The following is a 17,057-nucleotide window of genomic DNA, read 5'->3' on the forward strand; positions in this document are numbered from 1 at the left end:
AGTGTGGCTGCACAAACATCCATAAAGTCATTATCAGTGTGGCTACACAAACATCCATAAAGTCATTATCAGTGTGGCTACACAAACATCCATAAAGTCATTATCGTGTGGCTACACAACCATCCATAAAGTCATTACCAGTGTGGCTACACAAACATCCATAAAGTCATTATCAGTGTTGCTGCATAACCATCCATGAAGTCATTATCAGTGTGGCTACACAACCATCCATAAGTCATTATCACTGTGGCTACACACTACACAACCAACATTGCAGGCAGCATCCCAAGACCTTCAAAGCGATGCGCTAAACTAATCGGAGGGAGATATCGATACATTGCGCTAACGCCTAAGCCCCCCAAATCCAGGGGGATTCCTTAGCATTGTCGAGTGGGCTGGAGCGTCTTTGGCTCATGAAGTGTTGGAGTGACAGCGCGGGCAGCACGGGACAAAAGCCCTCTTTGTGTTTCTAATCTGTCTAATGTTCTGATGCGCTAAAGGCAGCGCTGAGCTGTCCCAGCCCCCTGCGAGGCAGTCTGGAACAGTCTGAGCACACACACACACACACACACCCGTGCACGCACACATACACGCACACACAAACACAGAGAGGAAGGGAAGGATGGAGAGAGGGAGGGAGGGAGGGAGGGAGGGAGGACGGGAGGGAGGACGAGAGAGGACGGGAGGGAGGACGGGAGGGAGGACGGGAGGGAGGACGGGAAGGAGGACGGGAAGGAGGGAGAGAGGACGGGAAGGAGGGAGAGAGGACAGAGGGAGAGAGGACAGAGGCAGAGAGGAAGGGAAGGAGGCAGAGAGGAAGGGAAGTGACTGCACACAATAGCCCATTGTTAATTAGCACAGACTGAAGCTATGAGTAGAGAAGACCGAATGAGCAGCCTGCTAATCAAGAACTAGAGTTTGTTAAGCCTACACTTTTTTAAGTACAGGGTGAATTTCAATTCAAGTCAGGATAGCCCACACACACCCACCCATACCCACCCACACCCACAGCAACCATCATCACCAGTTTTGTCAGTTTTCCAAGTGACTTTCTTGCTTACCTGTAGCTAACAAGTCACCACCAGCCTTCTAGTTAGCTACCCTTTGCCTGCTTAAGAAACACAAGCTGCTTTAACGAAATTAAAAACAATAGCAGCATCGAGTTTAATAGTAAAACAACAGTCTAGCTATGTTTTTCTCTGTCCCCGAATTAAAAAATATCTTGGTCGACCAAGAGTCGTCTGTTCTTTCAATCAATTGGTCGAAAATATTAAAACATGTATTTTTCCATATATAAATACACCCTGTTTGAATAAAATGAACTATATGTAGGCTACTGAGCTTGTCTGATGCTTTAAGCACTGTGATTAAAAAACAAAGCCACACAAATTACTAAAGAGTGAGCCAGAGATCAATATAGCCTAACCAGAAGAAGAAAAATATTTTATATCTAAATGAAAATGATACAAATCTAAAAGTAACTTCTATTGCCAATATGTTAAAATTGCCAACATAAAGCCAACAAATAAAAACATTGCAGCATGCGGGTAGAAAATTGACTGCAATTTTATGCATTTTTCCATGGCTAATGCGGTGTTCTTTTGCCCAAACATAATAACAAATTCAATACTGCTAAATTCATTGTTTTGATTATTTTCAATTCTCCCTGACTGTCTAGATTTTATTTTGGAGTTTGTTTATTCTCTAAGAGTATAACATAAAAAATAATAGAGCTACATTAACTTTTCTACATATCTGGTTTAAGTTTAGATAAGCTTTTTTTAGATAAGCGTTTATCCAGCTTCTTTTTTTTAATACACTGTTTGGAGCACAATGACAGAAAAATCCCTGCAATAATATCTGATGCACTTGTTCACTACTCCCCACAAGTCTTAAGACATTGGATTGGTGAAGGCATGGGCTAGTGGGAGTTTCCACCATATTTCTCACACCAGTCATTTCCTTTGAAATCAGTGAAGGGACATGAACAAGTGTACACTTTTGCAGGGAGCAGAGATAACTGCGACATGGCCAGACACCTACCTGTGGTAACTGAGGAGTCTGTCGTCCAATCAGAGTCCACTTCCCGTCTCGAATCCTGTAACCACTGACAACTTGTCCTGGGATAGGAGACGGCAAAACCAATTAGGAATCAATTAAGATTACTTCAGTAGAAAACAAATGACCTGTCATAGAATCAGTGTTTTCGCGATATATGCAGGTAAAAATGCTTGATTTTGATGCAGCAATTCTGGCATTTGCATGATAATTTGCTAAGAAATTAGTCAGATTTCTCATAAAATAAGAAACGTATGAAATCTGCTGCTTACCAAGCTTGTGTGTGTGGGTTCTGAAGGCAAACGGGTATATGGGATATGAGTTATAAGTGCAAGCCACGTCTGCGTTTGTAACTGTGGAAGGAATCAAAAACACACAGATGAATAGGCCAGATGACTAATCTGAAATGGTCTATTCAACAACTGCATCAGCATACAGAAAATACACATACACTAAATATACAAAAGTATGTGGACACCCCTTTAAATTAGTGGATGTGGCTATTTCAACCACACCCATTGCTGACAGGTGTATAAAATCGAGCACACAGCCATGCAATCTCCATAGACAAACATTGGCAGTAAAATGGCCTTACTGAAGAGATCAGTGACTTTCAACCTGGCACCGTCATAGGATGCCAACTTTCCAACAAGTCAGTTCGTCAAATTACTGCTGTGCTAGAGCTGACCCCGGTCAACTGTAAGTGCTGGTATTGTGAAGTGGAAACGTCTAGGAGCAACAACGGCTCAGCCGCGAAGTGGTAGGCCACACAAGCTCACAGAACGAGACCGCCCAGTCTTGAAGTGCGTAGCGCGTAAAAATCGTCTGTCTTTGGTTGCAACACTTACTACCTAGTTCCAAACTGCCTCTGGAAGCAACGTCAGCACAAAAACTGTTTGTCGAGTGCTTCATGAAATGGGTTTCCATGCCCGAGCAACCGCACACAAGCCTAAGATCACCATGCGCAATGCCAAGCGTCGGCTGGAGTGGTGTAAAGCTCCCCGTCATTGGACTCTGGAGCAGTGGAAACTCGTTCTCTGGAGTGATGAATCACGCATCACCACCTGGCAGTCCAACGGACGAATTTGGGTTTGGCAATGTCAGGAGAAAGCTAACTGCCCCAATGCATAGTGCCAACTGTACATTTTGGTGGAGGAGGAATAATGGTCTGATGAGAAGGGAAATCTTAACGCTACAGCATACAATGCCATTCTAAACGATTATGTGCTTTCAACTTGGTGGCAACAGTTTGGGGAAGGCCCTTTCCTGTTTCAGCATGACCCATACCCCCGTGCACAAAGCGAGGTCCATACAAAATTGGTTTGTTGAGATCAGTGTGGAAGAACTTGACTGGACTGCACAGAGCCCTGACCTCAATCTCATCGAACACCTTTGGGATGATATGGAACGCCAACTGCGAGCCAGGTCTAATCGCCCAGCATCAGCGCCAGAACTCACTAATGCTCGTGGCTGAATGGAAGTAAGCCCCCGATGCAATGTTCTAACATCTAGTGGAAAGCCTTCCTAGAAGAGTTGAGGCTGTTATAGCACCAAAGGGGGGACCAACTCCATATTAATGCCCATGATTTTGGAATGAGATGTCCGACGAGCAGGTGTCCACATACTTTTGGTCATGTAGTATATTTCAAGGGCAGCTTAGCAAATCAAATCAAATCAAATGTTATTTGTCACTTGCGCCGAATACAACAGGTGTAGACGTTACCGTGAAATGCTTACTTACAAGCCCCTTAACTAACAATGCAGTTCAAGAAAGAGTTAAGAAAATATTTACCAAATAAACTAACGTTTTAAAAAATTATAAAAGTAACACAATAAAATAACAATAACGAGGCTATATACAGAGGGTACCGGTACCAAGTCAATGTGCAGGGGTACAGGTTAGTCAAGGTAATTTGTACATGTAGGTAGGGGTAAAGTGACTAAAGATAATTGACAGTGCGTAGCAGCAGTGTAAAAACAAATGGAGTGGGGCGGGGTCGATGTAAAAAGTCTGGGTAGCCATTTGATTAAATGTTCAGCAGTCTTAAGGCTTGGGGGTAGAAGCTGTTAAAGAGCCTTTTGGTCCTATACTTGGGTGCTCCGGTACCAATGCAATGAGAAAACATTAGCGAAACACCCATTTAACGTCCATTTACAAAACAGGAAAAGGAAACCAGTAAAAGGGAAAACACATCATCGTGCATCACTTAGCCTACATGATACGCTGGTATTTTTCCATAACTGCTGCTGATGTCTTGCGGATAAATGTGATACTTACACAACAAAAAAACTGGTTCAAAATAGCTCCCAAGCTTTACAAGCCATTACCACATAGAAAAGAAAAGAGCTACTGTTACTACCTCCTGGACTAATGACAACACAAATACATTTGTGCAAATTACCCAGATGGGGGGGAGGGCGGGGGCCTAGCTATCACAAAGTGATAAATTCCCCCATTCCCATGTCCCACTGACTTGTAATTACAAAATAAATGTTTTCCGGTGGAAGAAGTCAAGAGCAGAAGTAGAATGTATGTCCCTGACAACGTAATAGGGAGAGGGATTGGACAAGCATTGTGCTGCACACAGTGAGTGGAGTGCCTCTCTGAACTCACACAGACACACAGACACAGACAGATACACAAAAACAGATACACAGACAGACACCCAACCAGACACACACAACATACCTTTATTTCCTGGAGGGATGACGGTGGTCACAGACATCATCAGATACATGCCAGCAATGAAGGGCTGTCTGTGGAAAGAGAATAGACAAAGAGGCTAAGTCAAACACTGATCTGGATTCAACGGATGGTGAGATGATTTTACAATGACTCTATACAGGGTGGATAGTTTGTTAGTGGACACTGATCTGAAGTCAGTTTTACACTGACATTAAACAGGGTGGATAGTATCACGTTAGCGGACACTGATCTGAAGTCCGTTTCATACTGACATTAAACAGGGTGTATAGTATCACGTTAGGTTGGACGTGTGGTGCCAGGATAACAACCTCTCCCTCAACGTGATTAAAGGAGATGATTGTGGACTACAGGAAAAGGAGGACTGAGCACGTCCCCATTCTCATCGACGCGGCTGTAGTGGAACAGGTTGAGAGCTTCAAGTTCCGTGGTGTCCACATCTCCAACAAACTATCATGGTCCAAACACACCAAGACAGTCATGAAGAGGGCACGACAAAACCTATTCCCCCTCAAGAGAATGAAAAGATTTGGCATGGGTCTTCAGATCCTCAAAAATGTCTACAGCTGCACCATCGAGAGCATCCTGACTGGTTGCATCACTGGTATAGCAACTGCTCGGCCTCCGTCCGCAAGGCACTACAGAGGGTAGTGCGTACAGCCCAGTACATCACTGGTGCCAAGCTTCCTGCCATCCAGCACCTCTATACCAGGCGGTGTCAGAGGAAGGCCCTAAAAATTGTCAAAAGACTCCATCCACCCTAGTCATAGACTGTTCTCTCTGCTACCGCACGGCAAGCGGTACCGGAACACCAAGTTAATTAAATGGCTGCCCAGACTATCTGCACTGTCCCCCCACCCCCCTTTATGCTGCTGCTACCTACATGTACATATTACCTCGACTAACCGGTGCCCCTGCACGTTGACTCTGTACCGGTACCCCCTGTATATAGTCTCGCTACTGTTATTTTACAGCTGCTCTTTAATTATTTAATTTTTGACTTATCTATTTTTTTACTTAACACTTCTCTTTCTTAAAACTGCATTGTTGCTTAAGGGCTTGTAAGTCAGTATTTCACTGTAAGGTCTACACTTGTTGTATTCGGCGCATGTGACAAATAACATTCGATTTGAAAACACTTATAGTGTCTTTATACTTGGATCTGATCAACAAATGGATTATGTTAATCAAAGGGTTAAAATAAGCACATTTCTGCTGTACTCAACCTTTTTATCCAAGTAAAGTACATGTTGGATAAAAATGTCATGACAGGCCAGATGTCGATAAACTTCCAAATGTTGACAAAACAAAATACTCTCGAGAAGGTGGGATCTTTTTGTGTCTGTAAAATTAATAATGCGAGAAGTGGCAGTGGAAACGTCTTTATACGCAAATATTGATATAATAACAATCATATCGAAGTACAGTTTGAGTCAAGCGATGATATGTTGTGTGGTCTTCTCACTACGACTCTGGAAAGCATGCAGTTTATTGGGCTTCAGATTAAATACATGATGATGAACTTCACAGGGTGGTGAAAGTGCACCGTGATGAGCCTGATGCTCCTTTCCAATAAATATCAAGGGTCTTTTTCTGGTGACATGATGATCAATGCTTGGCTGTCGTTTGACAATTAAAAATGATCTCCCTCTTATCCATAATCATCTCATAATGTATGCTATACCCACACTGTATCTGCAAGGTTTTGGCTGGAGAGACCAAAGTGGGCACATTCGCTATATGATGCAACATTTATAGTGGAAAAAACATCAGTAGAGTTGAAAATGCAATGGATTCCCATTTAACTTGTATTGATGGATTCCCATTTAACTTGTATTGATGGATTCCCATTTAACTTGTATTGATGGATTCCCATTTAACGTGTATTGATGGATTCCCATTTAACTTGCATTGATGGATTCCCATTTAACTTGCATTGATGGATTCCCATTTAACTTGCATTGATGGATTCCCATTTAACGTGTATTGATGGATTCCCATTTAACTTGCATTGATGGATTCCCATTTAACTTGCATTGATGGAAACCCATTTAACTTGCATTGATGGAAACCCATTTAACTTGTATTGATGGATTCCCATTTAACTTGTATTGATGGATTCCCATTTAACTTGTATTGATGGAAACTCATTTAACTTGTATTGATGGAAACCCATTTAACTTGCATTGATGGATATGGAATCCCATTTAACTTGCATTGATGGATTCCCATTTAACTTGCATTGATGGATTCCCATTTAACTTGCATTGATGGATTCCCATTTAACTTGCATTGATGGATTCCCATTTAATTTGCATTGATGGATTCCCATTTAACTTGCATTGATGGAAACCCATTTAACTTGCATTGATGGAAACCCATTTAACTTGTATTGATGGATTCCCATTTAACTTGTATTGATGGATTCCCATTTAACTTGTATTGATGGAAACCCATTTAACTTGTATTGATGGAAACCCATTTAACTTGTATTGATGGAAACCCATTTAACTTGTATTGATGGAAACCCATTTAACTTGTATTGATGGAAACCCATTTAACTTGTATTGATAGAAACCCATTCAACCTATATTTGTGTTCGGTAAATGGGAATTTAAACGCAAAAGTTATTTTTATGTGCACTACGTCATCACGCACAGCCTTTTATCGGCAACAAGTACATTTGATGGAAACATCTCTGGAGGGAAACATTGCTTTTATGCAGATCTTAGAATGAAAATCTGTCGCCAATTGGATGGAAACCTATCTTATGAGCCAGAATGGCAACAAACTGCTATAATTTGTTATGCCCAGGACACCATAGATCAGTGGTTCTTAACCTTGTTGGAGGTACTGAACCCCACCAGTTTCATATGCGCATTCACCGAACCCTTCTTAATTGGAAAAATAAAATATGATTTTTTCAAATTCAAAACATACGTATATATTTTACTGGTGCACAAAATGAACCGTGCATCAACATCAACACCGTGTGTTCAAAGAACAAAATCATCAAAACATGATTTTCACACAAAAACAAAAACATAATAATTAATATTTACTGCAAATCAGTGTGACTTCTGCTGTTGCCTTTCAGAGACCAGTTCAGAAATGCGCAGCTTCACCTTGGCAAGTGCCACTCTCATGTCATTTTCGCAACAAAGTCTGTTCCTTTTCTTCATTTTTATGTCCAGCATCCTCGAAAAGGATTGCTCGCAAAGATATGTTGTAACAAACGGTATGAAAATCTCCAGAGCTTTCTTAGCAATAACAGGGTACGTTACCATTTGTTGACACCAAAACGTTGAAAGCGTTGTTGTTCTGAAGAGTTGCTGTTGAACCTGGCTCTGCTGAATTTCAATGATTTCATCGAGGTATTCATCATTGACATCTGTTGTCTCAACACTAAACGTGAACGGCTGTCTCACCCATGCTGGATATGACTCTCTTGTAGGGAAGTATCCGTCGAGAGACTTTGCAAGCTCATCTAAGTGCGTGGCAATTGCTTGCTTCAGTTCCGCGGGTACAGAAATGTCTCCGATTCCAGATACATCTTCGATCTTACTTACACAGTCGTCCAGCAGGGGAAAGTTTGCGAAGTTATCGTTCTCTGTTCGTCGTTTCCATAACGGTAGCTTTTTTTGAAAAGCCTTCAGGTTTTCCTCCGCTTCGATGATGTTGACTCCACCGCCCTGCATCTTTTGATTGAGATGATTGAGAGCTGCGAAGATATCAGCCATGTACGCTAAAATGAGAATGAACTCAGAATTTCTGAAGCAATCTGCATGACAATGTTGGTGCTCTTGCAAAAACAGGGCTAATTCCACACGCACGGCAAAAACACGATTCAGCACCTGTCCCCGGGATAACCACCGAACGTTAGAATGGTACAGAAGTACCTCGAATTCAGAGCCCATTTCTTTACACAGCTCACTGAAGATGCGGTGCCTCAGAGCACTAGTTCGCACATAGTTCACGCATTCCACTACAATTTTTAATACTTCTGCCAGTTTTGGAGGCAAGGTTTTTGTTGCCAACTCATGCCTGTGCAGAATACAATGCGTAACAATGATGTGTGGTGCATCGGCTTTCACTAGCGCACCAAAACCAGACTTTCTTCCCAGCATGACTGGAGCTCCGTCCGAAGAAACTGCAGAAACCATATCCCACGAAAGATTGTTGTCTTTGAAGAAGTCATCCACAAGTTTCTCCACATCGGCTGCCTTAATTGTTGTTGTAAGAGGCTTACAAAATAAAAAATCTTCCTTTATCACGTCGTCTTTCACATAGCGCACGAATACAGCAAGCTGGCTTAGATTGGAAACGTCTGTGGTCTCGTCGAGTTGAAGGCTGAATTTTGCCGGGCTTGAAATCAGATCTGCAACTACTTGAGCCAAGATGTCTTTGCTCATGTCCTCTATTCTGTCGCTGATGGTGTCATTTGAAAGAGGAATTTGGGATAACTTAACTTTAGCCTCTTTTCCCAGCATGATATTCGCCATCTTCAACACAGCTGGTTTTATGAGTGTTTCACCAATGGTGTGTGGTTTGCCCTGCTTTGCGATCAGGTAAGCAACTTCATACGATGCTGTGAGGATCGGTTTGTTGATGGGTACAAAGCCGAGAACAGGCAGAGTATCCTTTTCATCGAATCTGGCTCTCTTCACCTTGAATTCAGCGAGCGTTGTGTTCTTGTATTTTCCATCTCCATGCAGCTTAAGGAAGTGTTCTCTTAGTTTTGCCGGTGCTAGACTAGAATTGCTCAACTTGGCATTGCAAATCATGCAGTTAGGACGCTGACTCCCATCACGTTCCGTTATACATGTGAATCCATATTGTACATATTCGTCCGACCACTTTCTTTTTTTGCTCGACATAGTAAGTATGAAGGGATTAAAATATTAAGAAAGAAATCACAAGACGTACCATCACGACAGTCACAAGTCGACTACTGAGCGCACCAAATTCCCTGCAGCACAGATAGGCCAAGCGATGTAGCGTGATCACCTGCAGCCAATGATGGCCAAGCGGGGCGTGTCATCACGAATCATATGAGTCGGATGTGTGTCTTGACCTCCGCCGAACCCCTGAGACTGACTCACCGAACCCCTGGGGTTCGATCGAACCCCTGGGGTTCGATCGAACCCAGGTTAAGAACCACTGCCATAGATAGACATTACTCCCTCTAGTTTGAGCCAGAATGGAGACAGACTGCTACAGACAATAAATGTGCCCATCCAGTAGTATGGCAGTGGAGTGAAACTGGAGTATGGAGATAAAGGAGGAAGCGGACCGCAGCCGGCACCTTTATCCATCAGCCACCTCTTATTCCATCACTCAGAGGAAACAGTAGAACGCTACAATACGTTTAACGTAGATCACTCAGAGGAACGGTACAATACGTTTAACTTAGGTCAATGACCCGTTTCAATAATGTCATTTCTCTCTGACAGCACCGGGTACAGAAACTATTTATAAATAAAAAAAAATATATATATACGATTTAAGTGAGAATGGTCTGGTTGGTCTGAAGCCGAAAAAGAAAGGAAATTCAGATGAGCACCACAATATCTATTCCACCCATGCTCTACCAAGGTTTTCCAGCACCCAGCATTAACCTACTACATTAGCTATGTTGGTATTGTACTTCAGACTATGTGTAGGCAGGTTGCTTAGGATTTAAACCTTCTCAAACAGCTTAATTAATACTATTATAGGGTGTGCTTCCACACAATAATGTGATTTGTACCACATACAAGTTCTTCTTAGGGATCGGCGTCCCGTCAACGGGACAGTTGTAAATCATGCAGCGCCTTGTGTCACCATCACAGATTTTAGAGAAACAACAAATGTCGGTACATATAAGTGTCTTATATCGGCTGAAAGCTTAAATTCTTGTTAATATAACTGCACTGTCCAATTTACAGTAGCTATTACTGCAAGAAAATTCCATACTATTGTTTGAGGTGAGCTCCTAACAACAAAACACTTTTTTCACCACGATAGGTTTGATAAATTCACCTCTGAAGGTGAAATGTGTACTTACATGCTGAAATCTTGCTCTGATTTATTATCCAAAGGGTCCCAGAGATAACATGAAGTGTCGTTTTGTTAGATAAAATCCTTTTTCATATCATAAAAAGGTCCATATAGCGTGCACAATCGATTTTGTTTTTCCACTCGTTCAATTTGCAAAGAAAGGAATCTTTGAAAATCTAACCCTAAACGTTGTTTCAACCAGTCAAATCACGTCCGTATGTATTCCTCAGAGATCCTAGAACGTAACAAGACTTCACTATATCATTAGGGGTGTAGTATATCCTATAGGACACCATATTTGGTCAGAGAGCGACTCCTTCATGGCACGCCGATGACGTGGGCGGTCTTCACTTGAATGACTTTAACTTTGTCAAATAAGCACCAATTGGGGTCAAAAAAGCTAGCTAGATAGCCAATGAGCTGGGCTATCTGTCGTAAAATGTAGCTACTAACCTTGTATGACAGCATGCCTTTTCCTTTTGGACAAAACTTATAAGAATATTCAGAGTTATGAAGTTAGTTATGAAGTTATGAAAACTGGTTGTTTTGCAAATGTTGAACTTATGATATGTCTACTAATACTGTAAAAGCTAAATCAAAGTCCAAGTATACAGATTTGATGATATTCTTGCAGAAAAATGTCATATGAATGCAAATGTCTCCTTCACGATTTGCACGATTTGGGTGACTTTACACTAAATGTCAAGTAGTTCGCTCATACTTCAAGTTATCCATCTGAACCTTTGCACATACACTGCTGCCATATTGTGGACACCATTGGAATTACAACCAGAGTGATGGCTGGAACAGGGACCTTTCTTTTGGATTTCAAAGATGGTGGTTGAAAAAAACGGCAGTTTTTTTCTTTGTATTTTCTTCGACCAGATCTAGTGTTATATTCTCCTACATTCAAGTCATATTTCCACAAACTTCAAAATGTTTCTAAGCAACCTGCTTACACATAGCTTGTAGTACAATACTTACTGTAGTATGTCAAAGCCCTGTGCTGGAAAACCTTGGTAGATCACGGTTGGAATAGGCATTGTGGTGCTCATCTGAATTTCGTTTCTTTTTCGGCTTCAGACCAATGCCAATTCTCACTTAAAATGTTTTTTTGTTTTTTTTAAATCTAGTCCAAATATGGCTGTTCCCCGGGCGCCGAAGACATGGATGTCGATTAAGGCAGCCATCCGCACCTCTCTGATTCAGAGGGGTTGGGTTAAATGCAGAAGACAAATTTCAGTTGAATGCATTCAGTTGTTCAACTGACTAGGTATCCCCCTTTCTACTATTTGTATCAGTTTGAATCACTTTCAAATGGGGGACTTATATTTGAAGGCTGACTGCAAATTCCACTATTGTGGCTAATCCTTATTGTGGCTAGCTTCACACAGGTGTGCACGGCAGAGTTGAAAGATATCCAACAAATGGAGTTGTTAGTTTGGCACTGTTGATCAGCACACATGATTTAAAAAAATTATGAAGACAGGAGAAGGAGCATACTGGAATGTATTATGGATGTTAAACTGGTGAGTTTTTCTTATGCTAGCAAGCATGCACTTGCACACCGCAGTCAGTGCACAATAGAGTCAGGAGGCTCTGTAAACGTCAGATAGCAAAACAAATTCTCAGCAGTTTGAGTTGTGTCCTGTCTGACAGTGACATGTGGCTAGCTCTTACTGTTGCCTGGACTATGGAGTAGCTAGCTAGTTAGTGTTGCAAAAGCCCATTGCATGCATAGTAAGTTAGCAGCATGACAATTTGTCCAAAGTTTGGGGTTGGTTTTGAGCTGATGTATGTTAGCTTGCTAGCTATGTTTTGTGGAAAGGACTGGGATTTGGACATGAACTAGCTATCATTAGCTAGCTTCAGCTGTTTTTGTCTGGCTCTAACTAGCTAACTCGCTAATGGCTGAAGTTATTTGTGTAACAAACCTTCCATAAACAAAAATAGCTAGCTACCTTTCTTTGCCTGTTTGTTAGCTAGCTAGTTAGCTAGCTAGAGTTCAGCTGACTGGTGTTAGCTAGCTAGCTACAGAGGCTAGCTGCTGGACTTTGTACAATCAAGCACACATTAGCTAAGTAACGTTAGCTAGCTAGCTACCTAGCTAATTAAAATGGTCAGAAATGCTACAAAAAGGTAGCACATTGTTGGTTCTTAATGGTCAGAAATGAGCATGTGAGATCGATAAATTATAAATGTAATAAACTGTTGCACCTACAAATTTAGTCAAGTCCAATGGTCACTTTATGGACTGTATAGTCTCGTTTTAATCCGACATCTAGAATTTGAGCTAGGTAGGCACAAGAAATACTCTCAAAACTAAATTGTTAACGACCCTGTTAAAAAATCATATATGTGGTTCTCGGTAACGGACGGACAGTTCCATGACCTCCAATCAAGTTGATTTTCTCATTTTCAACTAGATTTGCTTCATATTGGCTTAGATGACGGTAGGGAGATTTTAGCTTCAAACAATGCCTATAATAAATCCTAGTCTTTTTTTCTTCATAAATAGCATACTTTTTTATTAGTATTTATCCACCGTTTCATCCGTTGTTTTAATTCAGATAAGGGGGTCAATACAAAGTGTTGGGTTGGACATCATTCCACTCACATCACACTTATGATGCTGCCCACCAGGGATCTCAAATGGGGCCCTATTCCCTATGTAGTGCACTATATTTGACAAAAGCCTTATCGGCCATGTTAAAAAGTAGTGCAATATAAAGGGAATATGGTGCCATTTGGGACGCAACCCAATACAAGTACAATGTTCTCTCTGTTCAACTGAATGAATCACCCAAATTGGGTTGTTTGTGTCTGTCCCAACCCAAACCAACTAGCCTGCGAAGCTGCAGACATATACAATGGTTATAAATTACAGTAAATGATTACATAGTATTTCCTGTAAATATGGAAATGTACTACAGGTAATTGATATAATACTTACGGTTTGGAAGTCATTCGTAAGGTAAGTCCTGAGCAATCTCTATGGTGGTCTGAAACAAAAAACGTGCAATTAGCCGACAACAAATTAACGAATGAAACAGAATGCTGTTTTGATGAAGCCCAGTCCGATTCACTCTCTACTGCAGGTGTTCCTTTACGACTGTAAAGCACCGTAATACATTATTCAATTACAGCACTATTATGGCTCCCTATTATCTTCACGGTACACTACTTTGGACCAGGGCCCATAGGGTTCTGGTTGAAAGTAGTGCACCATTTAGGGAATAGGGTGCCATTTAGGACACCTTTTGAGTCGTCGTCGTCCCCCCTCCTACCCAATATGCTAGCCATGTCTACACAGGGGGGTTTAAGCAAACACCGGACAAGCCCATTGAAGTAAGCTAGCGCCGCGGCGGCTAGCTGTAGCCCCAGAGCTCCTGCCCCTGTGGCTACACAGCAATACCATAGGGGTTATTTCTGGAGCTGCCTATTAACATACAATAATCCTGAGAAGCTGGTCTGCATTCTAATACATGTGGGCAGGCACACAACACACACATCTGTACTCCCCAGAGAGCACTCATTTGCATAGTTAATTGTTTAAATTCCAGCATTCATGTCCAGCATTTTAATCAACTTCTTAATTTCCTGCACTAATGTGTTATTATTTACACACTGTGTCACACTTATTTTGTCTTGGTGTGCCTCCATTTACAAAAATGTTTAAAAAAATACATAAAAACTTTCCTTGACTGAATAATTATTCTCCTCTTTGACTGTGACTACACAGCAGGTATTACAGTTCACTCCCAAAGCTATTGACTGTTTTTGTGCTTGCCAGTTAGCTAGTAGCTCTCAATTGTTAGCAGCCAATGGCTAGCCGTCTCTTACTGCCGATAAAAAAGGATGATTGCCATCACTTGTTGAGTCAGTACTGAATTATTTAACGTAACAAATCAAACATTAAACCTTCATGGTAACCTGCTAAACAATCCATTTAGACCCGGCATTTATTTGCTGAATTCTGTGCAGTTGCCCAGCTACTAAAAGAGACAGGCGATTTGAGACTCAGCGTTTAGTTGAAGTTTTACGGTAACAACTACACCATTATCCTCAAACGTCTGTTTTTTAAATATTTTTTTATATTTTATTTAACCTTTATTTAACTAGGCAAGTCAGATAAGAACAAATTCTTATTTACAATGACGGCCTAGGAACAGTGGGTTAACTGCCTTGTTCAGGGGCAGAACAACAGATTTTTACCTTGTCAGCTCGGGGATTCAGTCCATCAACCTTTCGGTTACTGGCCCAACGCTCTAATCACTAGGATACCTGCCGTTTTACGGTAATTAACTACACCATTATCCTCAAACGTCTGTTTTATGGTAATTAACTACACCATTATCCTCAAACGTCTGTTTTATGGTAATTAACTGCACCATTATCCTCAAACGTCTGTTGAGCGTCTCTTTGTTTTCTAGGTAAATGTACTGGCGGTCTTCCACCAAAACAACTATTGTTGTCATTCGGGTCATAGACATGCAACATTTGCATGCTGCCTCAAGGCAGCCCGGTAATGTCAGGCAGCCCAGTCATTCCAGGCAGTCGAGTCATTTCAGGCAGCCCAGTGATTCCAGGCAGCCCAGTAATTCCAGGCAGCCCAGCCATGTCAGGCAGCCCAGTCATGTCAGTCATGTCAGGCAGCCCAGTCATGTCAGGCAGCCCAGTCATGTCAGGCAGCCCAGTCATTCCAGGCAGCCCAGTCATGTCAGGCAGCCCAGTCATTCCAGGCAGCCCAGTCATTCCAGACAGCCCAGTCATTCCAGACAGCCCAGTCATTCCAGACAGCCCAGTCATTCCAGACAGCCCAGTCATTCCAGTCATTCCAGTCATTCCAGGCAGCCCAGTCATGTCAGGCATTCCAGTCATTCCAGGCAGCCCAGTCATTCCAGGCAGCCCAGTCATTCCAGGCAGCCCAGTCATTCCAGTCATTCCAGGCAGCCCAGTCATGTCAGGCAGCCCAGTCATGTCAGGCAGCCCAGTCATTCCAGGCAGCCCAGTCATTCCAGGCAGCCCAGTCATTCCAGGCAGCCCAGTCATTCCAGACAGCCCAGTCATTCCAGACAGCCCAGTCATTCCAGACAGCCCAGTCATTCCAGGCAGCCCAGTCATTCCAGGCAGCCCAGTCATTCCAGTCATTCCAGGCAGCCCAGTCATGTCAGGCAGCCCAGTCATTCCAGGCAGCCCAGTCATTCCAGGCAGCCCAGTCATGTCAGGCAGCCCAGTCATTCCAGACAACCCAGTCATTCCAAGCAGCCCAGTCATTCCAGACAGCCCAGTCATTTCAGGCAGCCCAGTCAATCCAGGCAGCCCAGTAATTTCAGGCAGCCCAGTCAATCCAGGCAGCCCAGTAATTTCAGGCAGCCCAGTTATTTCCCTAAGAAAAGCCCCTTTATTGTGTGCCTGTCCTGACTTATATTGGGGAGAAGAGACAGCCACTCCAATGTAGTATTCTAATGCCAATACACTCCCCTATTGGGCCCTGGTCAAAATTAGAGCACTACATAGGGAATAGGGTGCCCTTTGGGAAGCAAACTCCCTCAATGCACAATCAATGGCCACTTAGTGAAAGAACTCTCTGTCAGCTGCCACTGGGGGCGAAGCTGTCGCAACGAACGTGGAACAACACAAAGGTTTGCTGTTGAGTCTTTTGGGAGCTCATTGTGGGGGAAGAGAACAATAACCACTTAATGTTGTGGGGGAACAATAACTGTTTTGAGTCCCTAATTAAAATAATCTGGTCGTGAAAGCCTGAATAAAACAAAACTGGAAACGCTTGGTGATAAACACGTATTAACTATGAGAGTAATGAACTGTACAATAATTACCAGGTACTGTATTTGAATACAAAGCAGGCACAATACATGGGTCACAGACTTTTGTTTCAACCCAGCCCTAAAACAAATTAATTGATTGGCTGAATGGGGTGTGTTAATGCTGGACTGGATCAGACCCCTGTATGGCATGTAGCTCCAGGACCATTCATTCCTGCTTTTCCCCTCATGATTCCAGGAATATTCCAACCAGGATTTCTGGAAAACCTGGACATTTTGGGAAACTTACAGGGAATTTTGCACCAATTACCACTCACCTCTAAAAGCGTGGACATCCCCATAGTGGATTTGCAGCACAAAGTAAGTGATTCTGGATTTCCCTCCAACTTTAAAACCGACATCTGGGATTGAAAAAATAAAGAAAAAAAGACAGGCACCAGTAATTAAGGTCTCTGTGAGGGCTGCAAGGC

The 17,057-nt window shown here is 42.4% G+C and overlaps 1 protein-coding gene across 4 annotated transcripts in view; it reads right to left on the reverse strand.

Annotated features, from left to right (window-relative positions):
- The window catches only part of pam (peptidylglycine alpha-amidating monooxygenase), a 140,875-nt gene that overhangs the window by 66,294 nt on the left and 57,524 nt on the right, over positions 1–17,057 (reverse strand). For all 4 annotated transcript variants that reach the window (XM_038970032.1, XM_038970034.1, XM_038970033.1 and 1 more), the window contains 5 exons: positions 16,905–16,988; positions 13,755–13,803; positions 4,748–4,815; positions 2,331–2,411; positions 2,044–2,120 (listed from right to left, as the gene is read on the reverse strand). In XM_038970032.1, coding sequence (XP_038825960.1) covers positions 2,044–2,120; positions 2,331–2,411; positions 4,748–4,815; positions 13,755–13,803; positions 16,905–16,988 — 359 coding nt within the window. The remainder of the gene's footprint in view (positions 1–2,043; positions 2,121–2,330; positions 2,412–4,747; positions 4,816–13,754; positions 13,804–16,904; positions 16,989–17,057) is intronic.

Source organism: Salvelinus namaycush, chromosome 31, assembly GCF_016432855.1.
Source record: "Salvelinus namaycush isolate Seneca chromosome 31, SaNama_1.0, whole genome shotgun sequence".
NCBI lineage: Eukaryota > Metazoa > Chordata > Actinopteri > Salmoniformes > Salmonidae > Salvelinus > Salvelinus namaycush.